The sequence below is a fragment of the Manis pentadactyla genome, chromosome 5 (genome assembly GCF_030020395.1).
Source record: "Manis pentadactyla isolate mManPen7 chromosome 5, mManPen7.hap1, whole genome shotgun sequence".
Lineage (NCBI taxonomy): Eukaryota > Metazoa > Chordata > Mammalia > Pholidota > Manidae > Manis > Manis pentadactyla.
The window spans coordinates 72,747,502-72,769,156 of record NC_080023.1 but is presented as its reverse complement, the minus strand read 5'-3'; the positions used below and the strand labels follow the sequence as shown (position 1 = coordinate 72,769,156).

Here is a 21,655-nt window from a genome sequence, read left to right as displayed (position 1 = left end):
ATACAGCTGGGTTCAAAAATCAAGGTTCTGCCAAATACAGCTGGGCTCAAAAATCAAGGAGTCATTCTCTCAGAGACACAACTGGGTAAAAACTGTGATTAATCTGTCTTCAGACATGTTAGTCCATAAAGAAAACAATCACCTTTAAATGCCAAAGATAGTATCAAGCTCAATATTTACTAAGAAGATTATCTTTTAATCTTTCACAAACTTTTATCCTCCACTGCTAATTATTTTGTTGGTTCACAGGTATGAAGACTGTACTTTTTCTCCTATCCATTTTGGGAACCACAGCTGCAGTCCCGGTAACTATCCCTTCTTCTGTTATTACACCTTTCCCTCCTGACATTTAGTTTAGGAATCCTCCATTTAAAAGAATATGGTTTTAAATAGTGGTTTGAAATTCTCTTTTTCATTTTAATCAGATTATTTTTTCCCAATCAGAGAATGAATGACTAGAAAAATTGAAATAAGATACTTAAAATATATACATCTTTCAGTATAAAGAATAAAACCATTGTTCTACAGGATACAATAAATATACAGCTGAGATGTTGATTATCAGTTTATTCTCAAGGAAAGGTGGCCAAATATCAAAAACAATGGGAAGAGAGGTTCTGCTACAGAAGCTCATCACATCACATTAGTATGCGATATCTAAGAAATTAGTATGTGAAATGGTAGGGTGTATGCCCACAATCTCCAGCAGCATTTGTTTCAAAATAAAATACATAGTGGCTGAGAAATTCTGAGTCTGTAATAAAAAGAGGAACCAATATTGTGGAGGCAGGAAATAGTATGGTGAGCAAAAATCTGCTCCTAACTCATCCCTGGGGATCTGTCCAGGCAAACATGCTGAAAGTACATAGAACTGGAACATGGTTTTCTTCCTGGTGAGGTATACTGGCCTCACCATCCACACAGCAATAAATCAGCCACACACAAATCAAATCATTCAAGACCATGTCAGCAGCCTCAAAATATCCCAACAGTTTGTGTGTTTTTTTTTTTAATGGAACCACGGCTTAGATGATCACTTGGAGGTCTCCCAAATGATCCAAATCATCCTTAATCAAACTGAAGGATTTGTGCCATTTTTTTCTTTTTCACCAAATGGAGGAATCAGCCTCTTTTAAACAGATAAAGCAGTTTCTCTTTTGTCACTTCTCTCCTTCCCTCTCCATTACATCTAAGATCCTGTCCTTGCTTTTTTGGATAGCTGATGGCTAGCTTCTGGTTGACAGCAAAGACAAGAGCCATGCCTCCCAGACCAAGCAGTTCTTAGAAAACAGAATTTATGGCCATTGCTAAGAATCCTGATTAAGTAGTGTGGAGTCACTCTAGCCAAAATCATACATTGTCCTCTGAAATTATGAAAGTGGATAAATGATGTGCAGCACAGAAAGGAGCTCCCACCAGAACCATTGTTCCCTCCTGTCTGTATTTTGCCCTTGAAGTTGTTGCCGCTATGTAAACAGGCCTCAAAAGTGCCTTTGAACTGAATGTTTGAGTGACACATTTGCATATAAATACATTCCAGATGTTTCCTTTCTAGGACAATTTGTTATCATACACACCCAAATGCTAGAAAGCTAAATATTTTCTCATAGGATTTACCTATTAAAAATCTTGTATCATTTTCTCTCCCTGACTGGATTCTCCAGATATAAGTGGATTCTGTGTAGTTAGGAGATCCCCCACAGATTTCCAGAGGGTATGTTATTATAAATATAGATGTGGGCATATTGATAAAACAATTTCATTTTCAGAAAATTTCTGAGAAAAGATAAGCTGCTGTGGTTTTGTGCATTTCTTCCAGCTTGGGGAGGGAGAGTGGAGGAGGACAGAAACAGAAAGGGGGAGCCGTTCTCCATCAATCAGCTGAAACCTCCTCCATCTGTTGCCTTCCACAATGCCTCTGCCAGCAGCTTGGCCAAACTGGCCACCATGCTTTCTACTTTTTCCTCCTAAATATGGCTTCTTTGGAAATTTTTTTCAAATATATTACTACCTTTAGTTGAAAAGGTGATGAGAAGCAAAACAGCAAAGCACGTCTAATATAAATACTGTACTCCATGGCTTTCTCTGTGTTACCCAGTCAGCAATGCAGGACCTGCTAATGGTATAAAGACAAGTCGATTCACATAGAATCTGTTTTGTACTTACACCTGGATCCATCTGACAGCTGAGTGTCCATATCTCTCTAATAGATATTACTACTAGCAGTAGTACTTTTTCATTCCAGTAACTTTAAAATGTATAAGACACTTTATATATATATATATATATATATATATATATATATATATATATAACCTTATCTTGATAGTTCTGCTCACTTCACCTTGAGAGATGACAGAGTAGGGATTAACAAATTGATATGAAGGGAGGTCTCTTATCTCTAAATCTAGTTGTTCAGTTTCTCCATCATGTCTCACTGCCCAGCTCTTCATCTATGCCTCCAATCTTGTTGGCAAATGAACAGAACCATCCCTCTAGTGGAAATAATACTCCACAGCTGTTCTTCTCCACTAGATTTGGTGTCTTGTTTCACAGTTTTCAGATTAGTTCTAGATTAAACTATTTTTTGTCATAAGATTTCTTGATGGGTATAAAGTGTTAAGGTAACTGGTAGTGTTAATAAACAAATATTGAATAAAATGCCTATAACCTTTTCTGCTAATTATCAGTGATAATACAAAGATTAAATTTTAAAAATGCACAGTGCTATATCCTATGGTTAATTTAATTTGACTTCAATTTTCTGATAGCACTTTACAAAAGAATGAAGTATGAGTGTTTCATAAATTTTGAAAAGCACAGAAAACAATTCCAAAACTCCAAGGTCACTTTTAGTGAAATTAATTTTGCCCAGTTTTCACCCATATCTACATATATAACATTTTCTCAAACATGATTGGAATTCTGTTTCACTTTAAGATTAGTATCTGTATATTTGCTTTTATCCTTAAAAATTCTAGAGAATATCTTTTAATTGATGTTACGTATGAAGCATATTGCTACTAATAATGATGATAACAGAAGAGTAATGAGAAATGTTGAACATTAATGTCTGGACATGAATAACACAAACCAGTTCCTAATTTTTTAGACAAATGCAAGGTTCCTTTCTGATCATTCCAAACCAACTGCTGATTCCCTGAGTTCCATCCAGCAGGCTGAAGTGTTAGTAACATTGGACACCACTGCAGTCCCTGTTGTCAGGGCTGAAGATGCAGAAAAGGAAACGGAAACACTCATATCTGTAGAAGACCATCCCAATCATAAGGTAAAACAACAGGACTATACTCATATAACTTCCGAAGTCTTCAAAGGTCTCAGTTTCAAAGTATGGACAAAGATATTACCTCATTCTCATGTCACTTTAATTTAAAGACAATAAACATATCAACTGCCTTCAATCACTAGAATGGTGAGAATAAGTTTTACTGCTATGGCTAAGGTGCTATGCAATTGTTTCACTTTATGAAATTCAAGTTCAGATTAAAGTTATAGCTATAGAATGTGAAGAACATTATAAATAAGTTTGCCTGACATGATGTGAAGAAAAAGAATAATGAATATTGAATGTTAGCCTATGAATTATAAATATGATGTAGATATTGCATTATCATTTCTTTCAAGAATAAACGTTTTTTTTCTTTGAAGGCTGAAAAATCTTCAATACTAAAGTCAAAGGAGGAAAACCATGACCAGTCAGCAGATCAGGACCAGAGTTACACCCAAGAGCAGGGATTACAGGATCAAGAAGAAAGTGAAAGTGACTTAAGTGAGAACTTGGCGTATACGCCACCTGCAGGTACATCAGACCTAAGAGAAGGTATGAGCGAGCCTCAAAAGAAAAAGCTTCCAGAGAACATTGATTTCCTTGCTCCTGATGTTAGTTCCACTATACATTCTACCCAACAAGAAAGCATCACAAAGACAGAGAAAAACCAAGAACAACCTATAAATGATTCACATCCTCAGTTGAGCCAGAGCAGCAAACATAGCCAAGACCTAAAGGATCAAGAAAACCAAGAGCAGGATGCAAATATTCCCAATGGAGATGAGGAAGAGGAAAAAGAGCCAGGTGACATTGGTACCCACAGTGATAGCCAAGAAAAGGAGAGAGAATTTCCCAAGGAGCATTCTAACAGCAACCAGGAGGAAGACAGTACCAAATCTGATGGTATTTTGGAAGAGTTCAATCAACCAACTCAAGTAAGCAAGATGCAGAAAGATGAATTTGAGCAGAGTAACCAAGAACAAGAAGAGGATAACTCCAATGCAGAAATGGAAGAGGAAACTGCATCAAAAATCAGTAAGCACAATCAAGATACTGAATGGCAGAACCAAAAGGGAAAACTTGACCTTGAAGTTATCAGGAACCACAAGGAGATGGTTAAAAAGGCGGTTTCTGAGGCTTTGCTTGTGGAACCTACTGATGATGGTGACATCACGCCCGGTCATGACATGGCTGGTGATGATGGCGATGCTGACCCAAGACACAATGCAAGTGATGCTGACTACTTCTCTGCAGGGGAGACCTTCAGAGACGCTGAAAGAGCTCAGATCATTTCCTACCACCTCAAATATGAGGAGGAAAGAGAAAGAGCACGTCAGAATGAGAATGCAGAAACCACTGAACATGCAGACTACCAAGGGGTGAGGGTATTTACAATAATACTTGTCTGATGAAGCAGTTAGCCTTACAGGAAACAGCCAGGACCCTTCTCTGTGCTCACAGTCCACTGTGCTTATCTCCATCAGCACATTACTAAAACATATTGAAATTATTTGTCTCTGCATCTCCATCATTAGGCTGAAACTGCCTGTTTTATTTGGGTTGCCCTAGAAGCAGACACTGGATTTGAGTGCAATTTATTTGAGAAGTTCAGGGAACAGAGAGAAATGGAGAAGTGATACTGAGAAGGAAAGGAAGCTCATCAGAGTACATCATTAAAGCCACGTGAAGCACATTCCTCTGAATTACCCCATTTGAAGAGTGAGGGAGCTGGGGGACATTTGTACAGCTGAGAAATGCCAGGAGGGGTGTTCATTCTTCAGCACTTCCAGTCTGCCCTTTGAGCAGGCCAAATAGATTTCCATGGTTTTCAGGCACAGAGATACAGGTACCTGTATCTCAGGCACCTGGAAGTCCCTAGAGCTAACAGGAATGGTAAATTCTGACAGATACGGGGGATGCAAGACAGTGGTAACTGGGCTCTAATGCCTTGACAGCAGGTTCCAGGTCGTATTCAAGTTGAGTCACCAGTGTCTAACAAAATGCCTCTAACATAGTAAGAGATACAGCAAGATTTGTTGATACAGTTATAATGATTAACGATTAATGACAAAGACTTCAGCCACAATGTTATGAAGTGAACACACACCAAAATGGTCATCAGGAAACTTTAGTGGGAGGAGGGGGAAGGGGATGGGGAGCATATTGTCAATCATTTGGAGCTTTTATGCAAAACCCTGGCAGCTACCCGCCAGAAGGACTAGACACAGATTTGGTGGGCAACGTCAATAGTAACTTCAATTACTAGGAGCTCTGCTGCCATTGTAAGGTATGAGTTTTCTTACACTTTTCAAACCTGGTAAGAAACCTTTACCAACAGCTTCATAGACATTACTGATGTAACCTTGTCTTAACTACAGAATTGCATGATAATACTACATTTCTACTGTTCTATCTAATCCAATGGGAAGGTTCCAGCTTTGCTCCTGATGTTAGTTCCAACTTTTATTGAGTAATTCCTGGAGTACATACAACACTGAGTCCTGTTGATCAAGATAGAATTGGCTCCTTATCTCAAAGGGTTGCTGTCTATTTCCACAGTTTTGGCTGTTGAGATCTTTTTGAGATCTGAAATGATCTGGGTAGGAAAGCTCTATGAAGGTATGCACAGTGTGATATAAATTATGTAACAGCTTTCCCCTAAATAGACTTCATCTTCTCCTCTTGTTATTATAAAGGCCAAGAAAGTAGAGAGCTCACTGAATGAAGATGAAAGTTCAAGTGAAGGCAGCATGAAGGTACACAGCACTGGTGAGCATGGACAAGGCAAGCTGTTTACACCTTTATCAAGGAAAACATGGAATTGGCCCCATCGTGTTATCCTCATCCCTTCGTGGATCACTTCATAGCATCTTTTCCCTGCCCAGTGCTCCCCAGGGACATGCTCCCATAAAGTGTTGGCATTTTCTTGTAACATGTGATATTCAACTATGGGTAAACGTGTTTACACATTGGAAGTCCTGTTGCAATGCTACTGCAAGAGCTAGAATTCCTTTTCTCTAAATCCTTTTGCTTCTGAGAAGAATTAATACTACCTTATAAATTCTCAAATTTATAACTTACTAGTAAATTTAGATCCCATCTTTAATTAAGACCTAATTCCCAATCATAAACATTTTGAATTTCAACACAATAAAGTTCTCACAGCTTACTTAACTTTGGACTAACTTGTAAAACATTGAACTATTGACTTCAGACTACGACCATTACAGTCAGACCAAGAAGAGCTCTTTGTTCTTTTGAAATCCCCAGTCTAAACTGCACAGAAAGTCTATTGTGTAAAATAGTCTGATGCCAGAAGGTCCCACCTGAAAATTAACACATTCATTAAGATTATTTCCAATATTTTCCCAAATTTTCTCTTATTAATGAAAATGGAGCTAGCCATCTGGATGAATTTGAGTTTACATACTCAATTTAGCTTTGCTTGTGTTTCCTTTCCAAACTTTTCTATTAGATTCTTGCCTGCACTTCCAGTGTAAAAGAGGACACATGTGTAAGGCTGACCAACAGGGAAAACCCCACTGTGTTTGCCAAGATCCAGTGACCTGTCCTCCTACAAAGCTCCTTGACCAAGTAAGTATCTGACAAAATGATCTCTAAGGAGACCCAGATAATTAGTGATTTGAGTGAAAGTAGTTTGCAATTGAAAATTTTTGTTAATAAAGAAAAGATAAATGCCCAATTACCATCTAATATATGAAGAATATTGAATAGGAACAAACATCAGCAAAATCAAAGAATTTTAACTGTGCCCTAAAGAGGTAATAATGACATTGATCTGTAGAACTCATATTATAATTCATTGTACCCTTACATCTACAGTTTTCATTCTACTCAGCTTACTTAGAACTAAATTGTCATGGCCATTGGTATAATTTAGTTGATTTTTTTTTTGCACCAAATGGGACAGTTATGATTTTAATACCCTCACCTACCTGACCGCATGTTTGGCACAGCACTGCTTATCAGACAACCTATGAGCTTTAAGGAGTAGAGTGTTTTCCCAATGAACATTCAGAGACATGCCCTTTTTCTCATGCCCATCTTTTCTAGGTTTGTGGCACTGACAATCAAACCTATGCTAGCTCCTGTCACCTGTTTGCCACTAAATGCAAACTGGAGGGCACCAAAAAGGGGCACCAACTGCAGCTGGATTATTTTGGAGCCTGCAAATGTAAGATTCCAGCACTACTGCCAACTACCATTGCTTTGCAGGTTTGGGGTGAATCGATGCATATCTGAGAAATATATATATGTACTCATTTATATGCAAAAAGGGAAAAGCTGATTTACTTCTGAACCCAGGCTGCACATTAAAATAGACTGGGAGACTTGAAAAAAATAAAAATAAAAATGCCCAGGCTTTAACTGTAAGAGACTCTGATTTTTTTAACTAGGTTGGGACTTTGGCACTGTTTTTTATTTGTTTTCAAAGTAACCTAGACAACTCTACTGTGCAGCCAAAGTTCAGAAGTGCAATGATAATGTTATCCACTTAATAATTGAGATGAATCATTGGAATTTTGCTAAATTACTTGTCTTGTTTCCAATTTAAGGTAAGCCTCTACCAGGAAGTTTTATGACAACATATTCTTCCCAAAGATTTTTAAATTGTCTTCCTCCCCTGGGATACTCTCAAGTGTGTTCTGGGTCTCTTCATAGCTAAGGGATTCTACACATTAGCACTGCTTCCTGATATTTCTGGTCCTGCTCTTCTTCTGGACACACTAGAGTATTAAACTTCTCAGCCTTCTTGATACTAGATGTGGCTGTGTGAGTTGCTTTGTTCAATGAAATTTGAGCAAATATCATCCATATGCATTCTGGGCAGAAGCATTTAAGAGCTGGGGTATGGTTCTCCATGCTTCGTTCACCTCATGTTGAGGTGGTGGTGGCTCCACCGTCCTGAGCCCCAGAGATACTGTGATGAGCAGAGCCCTCCTACCAGCTTGAACTGGATGTGTAGCAAGATCAAGAAACAGACTTTTGATATAATGTCCAATATGATGACTATAGTTAACACTGCTGCGTAGTGTATTTGAAGGTTGCTAAGAGAGTAAATCCTAAAAGTTCTCATCACAAGGGAAAATTTTTTTGTAACTATCAAGATGATGGGTGTTAGTTAAACATACTGTGGTAATCACTTCACAATATATGTATGTCAAGTTATTATGCTGTAAACCCTAAACTTATACAGTGTTTATGTCATTTATATCTCAATAAAACTGAAATAAAATTTGTTCCCCACCGACAGTGAGATTTAACACCATTTGTTGCCACAGTATAAACTAACTTGTACCTTTCTATCTCTTCTCCTAACAAATAGATTTTGTGTCCTTCACCTCTGAATTTCAACTCTGATCAAGAGTAGTGGCTCTTAGCTCTGCCTGCACGTCAAAATTGCTTATGGAGCTTTTAAAACATCCTGATGCCCAGCTCCACCCCAGACCAATCAAATCAGAATTTCTTTGACTAGAAGCTGGCATCTGGTGTGTTTTTAAAGCACCACAGGCAATTCTGTTGCTCTGTAGGGTTAGGGACCACTGCCACCTGTGGGGCCGGGAGGATGCTGTCCACACAGAAGTTGTTAAGCTTCCTGTTGTGAAGATTTCCCATAGAAAAGGAGTAAAATCCAAAGATCACAACCTGTTCACTTTCTGTTTGGAGCAGCTATTCCTGTTTGCACGGACTTTGAAGTGACTCAGTTTCCTTTAAGGATGAGAGACTGGCTCAAGAATATCCTCATGCAGCTTTATGAACCTAACCCTGAACACCCTGGGCATCTAAATGAGAAGCAGAGAAATAAAGTAAGTTATCCATGGGTCAGCTTCCTAAGCACCTATCTCCAGGGCCTGAGGAAAAAGGATGTTGGGGTGGGGTGGGAGATTATCTCCCTCTGTCTATCAGCAAAAGCCCAGTACATGTGGATTAACAGGATAATAATGGTCATCGTTCATGATACAAGGCTTGGGTCCTGACCAAACCACCTCATTCCTGTGCTAAGGGCAGTGGCCTGAGCAAGGGCTCCAACTCACCTTGAGTAGGCATGGGTTGAGCAAAGTGAACTCCAATTCAGCATTTTTATATTCAGGCCCAAACATATTATTAAAATCTAAATATGTGTTTGTCCCTAGGCCAGACATAGATTTATGATATAAGGGAAACCCCTTACAATGTCAGTAATATATTTAGATTAAACAGTTCAGAGTATTGATTCAGAAAGTCCCAAAGAAAATTCATTCATCAGATAGCTACTGAGTGTATCCTGGATACCTGGAATTGATTTACGTGAACCAAACAGAAAATCTCTATCTTTATGAGTTTACATCTAGACAAAGAAACAGACTCTGAGCAAATAGTGTTTATATATATGTAGATTATATATTTGTACATATATACATATATGCACATATGAGCATGCATGCAAATATATGTAGAGCTATGTCAGGTGAGACAAAATGTGCTAAGAAAAAATAAAACAAGAAGGAGTATGTTTTTTTGACTGTGTGAAATGCTCTTTATAGGTTGAGAACTGAATTGGCCACTGACTTGGCATATGGTGGTCATAGCTGAACTTCACAAGAGCTGTTTCTGCTGAGTAGGGAAGAGGAAGCCTGAGCAGAGTTTAAAAGACAATAGGAGGAAGGAGGTGGAAGCAGGAAGTATAGGCAGTATCTTCAAGGTGTTTTGCTATAAGGGGAAAAGTGAAATGGGGTGGCAGCTGGAGGGGAAAGTGAGTTCAAGAGTCCCAGTGGGAGATGGTAAAGGATGTTTGTATGCTTCTGGAAATAACCCAGTAGAGAATGAAAAATTAATGAGGAGCAGAGAAGGGGCCCAACCCCGTAAGGTATTCTTAAGTAGATGAGAAGAGTAGGGTTGGCCTTAGTTTAGGAGCACAGAAGTACAGCCACCATAACAAGGTGGGAAGTTGGTAGATGTGGTCAAGGGAATGGGTAGAAGTTCTGTTCTGATTGCTTCTAATTAGTTAGTGGGTAACTGTCACAAGCTGAGAGTTTTATATGCATTGCCCCAAAATAATTTCTATCCTCTCTCTCTTTAATATATCATCACAGAAATCCTTGAGAGCATTAGACACAAAACAGAGAAATTTCAGTGGGGTCACACCAGGGCTAAACTGGAACTCTGTAGGCACGGGATGGACACACAGAGAGCTAAGACTAGGGTATGCTAAGAGAGGAAAAAGCAGGACTTTTCACCAACTAATCAACAATTTTGCCTAGGACAGTTCAGCCTTGTTTGTTAAAACCTCATAGTTTTAAGGAGTGCAATGAGTATTACTTGGCTAAAAGATCAAGAGACTTAAATCTTCTGAAAGCCACAGATTTTTAAAATGTTAGCTGTTATTCTATGTAGAAATAAGATAGGCTGTAGTATTGATGAGAAGGCATTTCATTTGGTCTCATATGAGAGCTTGCACTTGTTTTCCTCTGTCATGTTACTGTTCTTTTCAAGTAAAGTTCATCAAGGGATAACTCCATTACACTTGTCTGATTCTCTGATGATCTTCTTCCTTCCTAATCCCAGGTCAAGAAAATTTACCTGGATGAAAAGAGGCTGTTGGCTGGGAACCATTCCATCGACCTTCTGTTAAGGGACTTCAAGAAGAACTACCACATGTATGTGTATCCTGTGCACTGGCAGTTTAGTGAACTGGACCAACATCCAATGGACAGGTGAAAACACTTTGCCTCGCATTTCTAGGTCATCTCCCTAACAGTATGTCTAGTTAGTGATGCAAAGAGAATCCTAAACAGATTGAGGGGAATTTCCCAGTTCACTTTGGAGCACTGAGTTGTCAAACAAATGCCTAAACATCAAACTGCTTTGAAAATAACAGTCTGTGACCATACCTGAGTCCCCAGGTTCACACATTAGGGCCCAGCCTCCCTCAGAGACTCCTTCAGCTCTTTCTCATTCTTAATCCTAAATTCCCAAGATAAGTTGATCAGCCCAATTTGGGTCAAGCACCTACAACTGGGTAAGAACCAGGTTGTACACACATGATGGCTGGGGGACACCCCTATAAATTTAGGGTGGCAGGAGAACAGTTCCCAGTGAAGAAGGAAACCTGGTGAATTGACATCCCTAGTGCTGTCTATCTTGCCATGAGTAGTTTATTTCACTTGCAGCTTTTCGTGTTTATTCGGCATACTCAGCAACCTTGTGGAAGAAAAATGCCCTTGGTGATCCTAAGAGCTGATTTTCGTAAACGAGCTACTCAGTTGATAGGCTGCCTTTTACTTCACTGCAGAGCCTTGACACATTCCGAGCTCGCTCCCTTGCGAGCCTCTCTGGTGCCCATGGAACACTGCATCACTCGCTTCTTTGAGGAATGCGACCCCAACAAGGACAAGCACATCACTCTGAAGGAGTGGGGCCACTGCTTTGGAATTAAAGAAGGTAAGTTCATCACCGGCCCAGGGAGCGGGCGTCCTGTTCTCCAGACACCCTCGGCCCCGCGGCCCCCGTGAGCGTCCTGCTGCGCTCAGGTGAAACCCACGCACCGTGAGGCGGCAGCGCTGCCTGGACGGCTTCCCCAGTGCCCTGCTGTCCTGCGAGGTTATTTCTCACTTCCTCAATGATACTCTGTTTTCAGAGGGTGGGAAGTGTGACTAGTTAGGGTTTACCTGCAGTTCAGTCTCAGCAGTTGGCTAAGCCGAAGAAAAAGACGTGAATACAGAGAGCCATGCCAAATATCAGAAGGCCACCCTGGTGAGAAGGAAGGAGCCTATGTCCTTCCTTAGCCGGGTATTGGACCAAACTTCTAAAAAATCACATATGAACATGAGTAAAACAGCGGGCGGGATTCTGCCCCTGGGAGGTGTCAGAAGGATCTTAGAACTCATTACCAACTCACTAAAAGTTGGGTCTTACCTCACAAGTTGTGTGTACAGATATTACTCCGTTAATACAAAATTGACCCTTAACTGCATCTTCAGAGGAAAAAAAATCAGAGGATTCTTTCTTTATCCCTGCAGTGGAGGAATTTAAATTTGGACATTTGTTTCACTAAGTTATATCTTAACCTACACTCTACTTCCTTTACTTTTCCCAAGTTAGAGTTGATTTTTCTAAGCAAGCATGTTTTCCAAATCAAGATTTGAAAGATGTTTAAAAAATGAACAGTCAAAACTGCTTGTAGAATATAAACGAACAATGAACATCAGATCTCTAAAGCAGAAGTTTTTACAGATGTTTACAACATACATGTAAGATGAATATGCAGCCAAACAATGAAGAACAGTAAGTTCACCAAGTCAGAATTTCCCAAAAAGAGGTAAGTTGTGTGATCTTCACTTTAAAAATATTCTTCATGCACATGTTCAGTGCCTTGAAATTAGAAATAAAGAGCTGAAGGTACAAGGATTGATTTGTTTATTGATAAAAAGGGCAAGCAGAAAATGTTCATCCTTTCCTCTACAATATTACTTTGTAAAACAAGCACAACTGTAATGAGCAAAGAATGCATCTTTCTGTAAGCAATACGAGTGCTGTGTATTAGTTGTCCATTGCTGCATAACAAATTACCCTCACTCATAGAAGCTTAAAATCTCAGTTTCCGAGGGTCAGGAATCTGGGGTCAGTAAATCTAGTACTTTACCTGGATGATTCTGGCTTAGCCTCTGCTTTGAGCTCACTCACATGGCTATTGTCTGGGAGGCTTCAGTTCCTCACCATGAGGTTTCCCCATAGGACTGCTCGAAGCATGGCATCTGGTTTCCTCCAGAGTGAGTGATCAGAGAGAGAGAAATAGAAACAGAGCATGAAAGAATCTAAGACTGTAGCCACAATGTATTATAACCTAATCTCAGGAGTGACATACCATCACTTTTGCCATATACTGTTGGTCACACAGACAGATCTCAGTACAATGTAGGTAGGAGGAAATCTTGGAGGCTGGCTATGACATACTGTTTACACCTTGTTAGCACTGATAGAAGTTAACCAGCCATTAAAACTCAGACCATAAAAATATGCCAATTTCCTCTCTCTATATATAAATTTCCTTTCTAAACTTGAATTTAAAAATTCAAATATATCTCTAAAAGTTCCTAGAACTGTCTTTTCAATTCCTTCATTAACGGGACAAAAACATCCCCAAGTACAGATGCCCTATCCCCTCTACTCCACCATTACTGAGGGCAAAACTGAGCTGGGACAGGGAACATTTATGTACGCCCCTTTATATAGCAGAGGAGTTTTAAAGGAGTGGTCATAAGGCAAATCTGAATGGAGGCCATTCACTTAAGTTGTGCTTCACTGTCCCTTTCGAAATTTCTGGCAGCTCTTTGGCATGTAGGCTCACTCAGGCTCTGTGCTGGGTGGGTCTAGGAGGAGCAGGAAGGGTTTAAAGTTCATAGACTCAAAAAGCTCCTAATGATCTTGTTTGTTCACTGTGCTTTGGCCATGATTCTCTTGTTTTGAAGGAGGGAAAGAATTATCACATAGTAAGCCAATAAACCAGATATTAAACATTCAGAACAAGTAAACAAGTTACTGCTTTGGAAAGAAACTAGAGAAAGAAAAAAAAATCTTATTTGTAAGTATACCTTTCCTTCTTTCAAGGCTGAAAAATTCACAGGACAAAAAGATAAATTTTAGCCAGTATTTCCCTGAATTTTAACTGCCGTTTATCTGAACTAAATGAGCTCTGTCATTAACTGGCAATGTGAATTAGGGCATGCCACAGATCTTCAGCAAGTCTCATTTTCCTTGTATACAAAAATGGGGCTCAATTAAGAGGTGGAGGAGTCTTATTTTAGTGCCCCTGACATATCTTGTATTAACATACATCCACATCAATCTTTAGAAAAACCTTCCAAGTGAGATTAACAGGTTAAACAGATGAGACCATACAGGTCCCACTAAGTTAGTTAAAAAACACATCTTAAAACTGATGGAGAGAGAGGATTAAAGATGGCGGTGTGAGAGGAGAGACAGAGGCTTCCTCCTAAAACTGGATACAATTAGAAAACTTAATTGGCACAACTAATCCTGAGAGCAACAGGAAAGAGGAGGGCATCAGACTGCACACACATGGAGAAAAGAGCAGACCTCAGCAAACGGGGTAACGTACCAGAGCTGTGGCTCCGCAGGACCCGAGCCCCTCCTCCACCCCAGCTCACCAGCGGGAGGAAGAGAAATGGAACAGAGAGGGAGTGGAAGGCTTGAAACTGCTGAATACCTAACTCTGGAGATCTGCTCTGGGAGCACAAACCTACATTTCATGGTGCTTTCATGAGACTCGCATGACTACCGGGTTGGAAAGTTAATACAGGCAGAGTTCCTGGGGAGACTGGGATCAGGGATCCATATCTGGCTGCTCTGGGACAAAAACTTATACCTGTGTGCCTGGCCCACTGGCTCAGGCAGTGGAAACAGGCAAAGCAGCCAGGAGGCGGGGAACAGCTCCTTCCTCCCCCCAGGCACCAGTACCGCTCCCCTGCGACCCCCAACATTGCTTCAGGGGCTCAGCAGCTCCAGAATAGAGCTTCTGGACACTAGAGGGCGCCATATACAAACATGAAACGCCAAAGGAACCTTGTCCAGAGTAAAATTGTTAGTACAACTCCCAAGAAAGATTTAAATGATATGGACCTCATGACTCTTCCTGAAAGGGAGTTCAAAATAAAAATAATCAACATCCCAATGGAGGTACGGAAAGACATCCAAGAACTCAGGAATGAATTCAGGTCAGAGATCCAATCATTAAAGAACATGATGGAGGGTATTAAAAGCAGGTTGAATACGGTGGAGGAGACAATAAATGAAATAGAAACTAGAGAAGAGGAATACAAAGAAGCTGAGGTACAGAGAGAAAAAAGGATCTCTAAAAATGAAAGAATATTGAGAGAACTGTGTGACCAATCCAAGTGGAACAATATTCGCATTATAGGGATAACAGAAGAAGAAGAGAGAGAAAAAGGGATAGAAAGTGTCTTTGAGGAAGTAGTTGCTGAAAACTTCCCCAATCTGGGGAAGGACATAGTCTGTCAGGCCATGGAGATCCACAGATCCCCCTACACAAGGGGCCCAAGGAAGACAACACCAAGACACATAGTAATTAAAACAGGAAAGATCAAGGATAAGGACAGACTGTTAAAAGCAGCCAGAGGCAGAAATAAGATCACATACAAAGGAAAGTCCATCAGACTAACATCAGACTTCTCAGCAGAAACCTTACAGGCCAGAAGGGAGTGGCATGGTGTATTTAATGCCATGAAGCAGAAGGGCCTGAAACCAAGATTACTTTATCCAGCAAGATTATCATTTAAATTTGAAGGAGGGATTAAACAATTTCCAGATAAGCAAAAGCTGAGAGAGTTTACCTCCCACAAACCATCTCTGCAGTCTATTTTGGAGGGACTGCTATAGATGGAAGTGTTCCTAGGGTTGGATAGCTATCACCAGAGGTAGTAAAATCATGGTAGGAAGGATGGAGCAGCTGATTGCGAGGCAAATGCAAAATTAAATTGACTATCCCCAAAGCCAATAAAGGGATAGAGAAAAAGTATAGAATCTGATACCTAATATATAAAGAATGAAGGAGGAAGAAAAAGGAGGAGAAATAGAAAAGAACCTTTAGATTGTGTTTGTAAAAGCATACTAAGTGAGTTAAGTTAGACTCTGAGATAGTAAGGAAAGTAACCTGGAACGTTTGGTAACCACGAATCTAAAGCCTGAAATGGCAATAAGTACATACTTATCGATAATCACCCTAAATTTAAATGGGTGATTTAATTTAGCGCCAATCAAAAGACATAGAGTCATTGAATGGATAAAAAAACAAGACCCATCCATATGCTGCTTACAAGTGACTCACCTCAAACCCAAAGACATGCACAGACTAAAAGTCAAGGGATGGAAAAAGATTTCATGCAAACAATAGGGAGAAAAAAGCAGGAGTTGCATTACTAGTATAAGACAAAATAGACTTCAAAACAAAGAAAGTAACAAGAGATAAAGAAGGACATTACATAATGATAAAGGGCTCAGTCCAACAAGAGGATATAACCATTATAAATATATATGCACCCAACACAGGAGCACAAGCATATGTGAAAAAAATACTAACAGAACTAAAGGAGGAAATAGACTGCAATGTATTCATTTTAGGAGACTTCAACACACCATTCACTCCAAAGGACAGATCCACCAGACAGAAAATAAGTAAGGACATAGAGGCACTGAACAACACACTAGAACAGATGGACCTAACAGACATCTATAGAACTCTACACCCAAAAGCAACAGGATACACATTCTTCTCAAGTGCCCATGGAACATTCTCCAGAATAGACCACATACTAGGCCACAAAAAGAGCTTCAGTAAATTCCAAAATATTGAAATCCTACCAACCAACTTTTCAGACCACAAAGGTATAAAACTAGAAATAAATTGTACCAAGAAAGCAAAAAGGCTCACAAACACATGGAGGCTTAACAACACGCTTCTAAATAGCTAATGGATTAATGACCAAATTAAAATTGAGATCCAGCAATATATAGAAATAAATTACAACAACAACACAAAGCCCCAACTTCTGTGGGACGCAGCGAAAGCAGTCTTAAGAGGAAAGTATATAGCAATCCAGGCATATTTAAAAAAGGAAGAACAAACCCAAATGAATAGTCTAATGTCACAGTTATCAAAATTGGAAAAAGAAGAACAAATGAGGCCTAAAGTCAGCAGAAGGAGGGACATAATAAAGATCAGAGAAGAAATAAAGAAAATTGAGAAAAATAAAACAATAGAAAAAATCAATGAAACCAAGAGCTGGTTCTTTGAGAAAATAAACAATATAGATAAGCCTCTAGCCAGACTTATTAAGAGAAAAAGAGAATCAACACACATCAATGGAATCAAAAATGAGAAAGGAAACATCACGACGGGCCCCACAGAAATACAAAGAATTATTAGAGAATACTATGAAAACCTATATGCTAACAAGCTGGGAAACCTAGGAGAAATGGACAACTTCCTAGAAAAATACACCCTTCCAAGACTGACCCAGAAAGAAACAGAAAATCTAAACAAACCAATTACCAGCAAAGAAATTGAAGCGGTAATCAAAAAACTACCCAAGAACAAAACCCCTGGGCCAGATGGATTTACCTCGGCATTTTATCAGACATACAGAGAAGATATAATATCCATTCTCCTTAAAGTGTTCCAAAAAATAGAAGAGGAGGGAATACTCACAAACTCATTCTATGAAGCTAACATCACCCTAATACCAAAACCAGGCAAAGACCCCACCAAAAAAGATAATTACAGACCAATATCCCTGATGAATGTAGATGCAGAAATACTCAATAAAATATTAGCAAACCAAATTCAAAAATACATCAAAAGGATCATACACCACGACCAAGTGGGATTCATCCCAGGGATGAAAGGATGGTACAACATTCGAAAATCCATCAACATCATCCACCACATCAACAAAAAGAAGGACAAAAACCACATGATCATCTCCATAGATGCTGAAAAAGCATTCGACAAAATTCAACATCCATTCATGATAAAAACTCTCAGCAAAATGGGTATAGAGGGCAAGTACCTCAACATAATAAAGGCCATATATGATAAACCCACAGCCAACACCATATAGAACAGCGAGAAGCTGAAAGCTTTTCCTCTGAGATTGGGAACAAGACAGAGATGCCCACTCTCCCCACTGTTATTTAACATAGTACTGGAGGTCCTAGCCACGGCAATCAGACAACACCAAGAAATACAAGGAATCCAGATTGGTAAAGAAGAAGTTAAACTGTCACTATTTGCAGATGACTTGATATTGTACATAAAAAGCCATAAAGACTCCACTCCAAAACTACTAGAATTGATATTGGAATTCAGCAAAGTTGCAGGATACAAAATTAACACACAGAAATCTGTGGCTTTCCTATACGCTAACAATGAGCCAATAGAAAGAGAAATCAGGAAAACAATTCCATTCACAATGGCATTAAAAAGAATAAAATACCTAGGAATAAACCTAAGCAAAGAAGTGAAAGACCTATACCCTAAAAACTGTAAGACACTCTTAAGAGAAGTTGAAGAGGACACTAACAAATGGAAACTCATCCCATGCTCATGGCTAGGAAGAATTAATACCGTCAAAATGGCCATCCTGCCCAAAGCAATATACAGATTTGATGCAATCCCTATCAAATTACCAACAACATTCTTCAACGAACTGGAACAAATAGTTCAAAAATTCATATGGAAACACCAAAGACTCTGAATAGCCAAAGCAATGCTGAGAAAGAAGAATAAAGTGGTGGGGATCTCACTCCCCAACTTCAAGCTCTAGTACAAAGCCATAGTAATCAAGAGAATTTGGTACTGGCACAAGAAGAGAGCCACAGACCAGTGGAACAGATTAGAGACTCCAGACATTAACCCAAACATATATGGTCAATTAATATTCAATAAAGGAGTCATGGACATACAATGGGGAAATGACAGTCTCTTCAACAGATGGTGCTGGCAAAACTGGACAGCTACATGTAGGAGAATGAAACTGGACCATTGTCTAACCCCATACACAGAAGTAAATTCAAAATGGATCAAAGACCTGAATGTAAGTCATGAAACCATAAAACTCTTAGAAAAAAACATAGGGAAAAATCTCTTGTATGTGAACATTAGCTACTTCTTCATGAATATATCTCCCTGGGCAAGGAAAACAAAAGCAAAAATGAACAAGTGGGACTATATCAAGCTGAAAAGCTTCTGTACAGCAAAGTACACCATCAATAGAACAAAAAGATACCCTACAGTATGGGAGAATATTTTCGTAAATGACAGATCTGATAAAGGCGTGACATCCAAAATATATAAAGAGCTCATGCTCCTCAACAAACAAAAAGCAAATAATCCAATTAAAAAATGGGCAGAGGAGCTGAACAGACAGTTCTCCAAAGAAGAAATTCAGACGGCCAACAGACACATGAAAAGATGCTCCACATCGCTAGTTATCAGAGAAATGCAAATTAAAACCACAATGAGATATCACCTCACACTAGTAAGGATGGCCACCATCCAAAAGACAAACAACAACAAATGTTGGCGAGGCTGTGGAGAAAGGGGAACCCTCCTACACTGCTGGTGGGAATGTAAATTCGTTCAACCATTGTGGAAAGCAATATGGAGGTTCCTCAAAATGCTCAAAATAGACATACCATTTGACCCAGGAATTCCACTTCTAGGAATTTACCCTAAGGATGCAGCACTCCAGTTTGAAAAAGACAGATGCACCCCTATGTTTATCGCAGCACTATTTACAATAGCCAAGAAATGGAAGCAACCTAAGTGTCCAGCAGTAGATGAATGGATAAAGAAGATGTGGTACATATACACAATGGAATATTATTCAGCCATAAGAAGAAAATAAATCCTACCATTTGCAACAACATGGATCGAGCTAGAGGGTATTATGCTCAGTGAAATAAGCCAAGCGGAGAAAAACAAATACCAAATGATTTCACTCGTCTGTGGAGTATAAGAACAAAAGAAAAACTGAAGGAACAAAACAGCAGCAGAATCACAGAACCCAAGAATGAACTAAGAGTTACCAAAGGGAAAGAGACTGGGGAGAATGGGAGGGTAGGGAGGGAAAAGGGCTGGGAAGAAGAAAGGAGGTATTATGATTAGCATGTATAATGTTGGGGGTGGGGGAAAGGGGAGGGCTTTGCAACACAGAGAAGACAAGTAGTGATTCTACATCATCTTACTATGCTGATGGACAGTGACTCTAATGGGGTTTGTGGGGGGACTTGGGGTAGGGGAGAGCCTAGTAAACAGAATGTTCTTCAAAAAAATATAAATAAATAAATAAATTTAAAAAAAAGAAAGAAAATGGCAAGGCATTTACCTAAAAAAAAAAAATAGTGATGGAGGATCACTAAAGTGTTTAGAGCAAGGAAGTGACTTCACTGGATTTGTATTTTAAAAAGATTCTTTAGTTACACTGCAGAGAGGACAGAGTACATGAAAAGGTTGTTGTGGTAAATTCAGGCAAGAGTCGATGAGAACTTGAATTAGGGCAGTTAGAGTGGGGAAACAAAAAGGAAACATATTCAAGATATATTCAAGAACATAAACATATTCAATATATATTCTATATAGCATGTAGAAAGAACAAGTCAATATTTCCTGGGAAATATGTAGGGGCAGAATTGAAAGACAGAGAAAGAGAAATATGATGTCTGGGTTCCTGGCCCAGGCCACACAGGATACACAAAGAATCCTTCCACAGAGGAAGAAAACATAAATAACAGAAGCAGATTTAGGGGAGATGATAAGTGCCATTTTTAACACGTTGAATTTTTAAGTACTTGGGAAAGCGTACAATGAGGTCGTTGCTCAAAAGTCAATCTGCTTTAAGTATTTCTTCCACAGTTACTGAGGGAGGGAAGGCCATACTGATGGGCTTACCTCCTTGAGAGGATGCTGCTCTCATCGTCCATTGCTGTGGCAGCAAGTTGTTCTACCATTACTTGACTGGAAATGTGAGTTAATTGGCACTCTACTTCTATTTATTTCTATTTTATTTTAGCAACCCTTATAGGTACTTCTCTGCTGGGCGTCCCCTGAACCTCCTCTATTGGTGGTTCTCAGCCCTCCATCAGAACTATCTACACAGCTTCCTAAAGTTAGTGCCCACTGGGCAGCCCCTGGAGATTCTGGTTCCAGAGGCCAAGGCTAAGGCCTGAGGTTGTATCTTTTTAAAACTTCACAGGTGATGCTGATGCCCTGCCAGGGTGGGAAACCTGCATACTGCCATTAGGTGGCCTGTCTAGCCCCCAGCTCCAGCGTTGTTTACATTAGTACTCTGGCTACTTTCTAAGTGTGTTTTGTTTTTGTGTTTTACAGAAGACGTAGATGAAAATCTCCTGTTTTGAATTAAGATTTGAAAGAACCCAAACATTTCGCCATCTCCTCTGTTATGACCACTTCTGAAATATATGCAGCATGATACTCATAGATTTATATTTAGCAAAATGTTTGCATGTCCAAGAAGACAATGAGAATAATTACTTGGTAACAGCGTGTGCATCAAGCATTTAACATTAACTTTGGAAATAAAACTTTAAAATCAATATGCAAAATACTGTATACTGTTTGTGAACAGGAGTTTAACTCACCACTCTCTTCATCCATTTATGATACTAATTATAAAGCTTGAAAAATTATACAGTAATTTGTCCATAAGATCATCTGCACTTGAAGAAAATGGAATAATGCTCTTTTACTGTTAATGTCTATCATTTTCAATATCTTAATATCCTAATAAAACTCCATAAAAATCCAAA

General features: G+C 39.3%; 1 protein-coding gene across 4 annotated transcripts in view; it reads left to right on the top strand.

Annotated features, from left to right (window-relative positions):
* The window catches only part of SPARCL1 (SPARC like 1), a 91,147-nt gene extending 69,492 nt beyond the window's left edge, over positions 1-21,655 (top strand). For 2 of the 4 annotated variants that reach the window (XM_036895799.2, XM_036895797.2), the window contains exons 2-11: positions 250-305; positions 3,113-3,289; positions 3,670-4,668; positions 5,986-6,073; positions 6,765-6,883; positions 7,364-7,484; positions 8,981-9,117; positions 10,856-11,004; positions 11,583-11,731; positions 21,216-21,655. In XM_036895799.2, the coding sequence (XP_036751694.2) occupies positions 252-305; positions 3,113-3,289; positions 3,670-4,668; positions 5,986-6,073; positions 6,765-6,883; positions 7,364-7,484; positions 8,981-9,117; positions 10,856-11,004; positions 11,583-11,731; positions 21,216-21,244 (2,022 nt within the window). In that variant the 5' untranslated portion in view covers positions 250-251 and the 3' untranslated portion in view covers positions 21,245-21,655. The remainder of the gene's footprint in view (positions 1-249; positions 306-3,112; positions 3,290-3,669; positions 4,669-5,985; positions 6,074-6,764; positions 6,884-7,363; positions 7,485-8,980; positions 9,118-10,855; positions 11,005-11,582; positions 11,732-21,215) is intronic. The other 2 variants (XM_036895800.2, XM_036895801.2) reach the window with 2 other exon arrangements.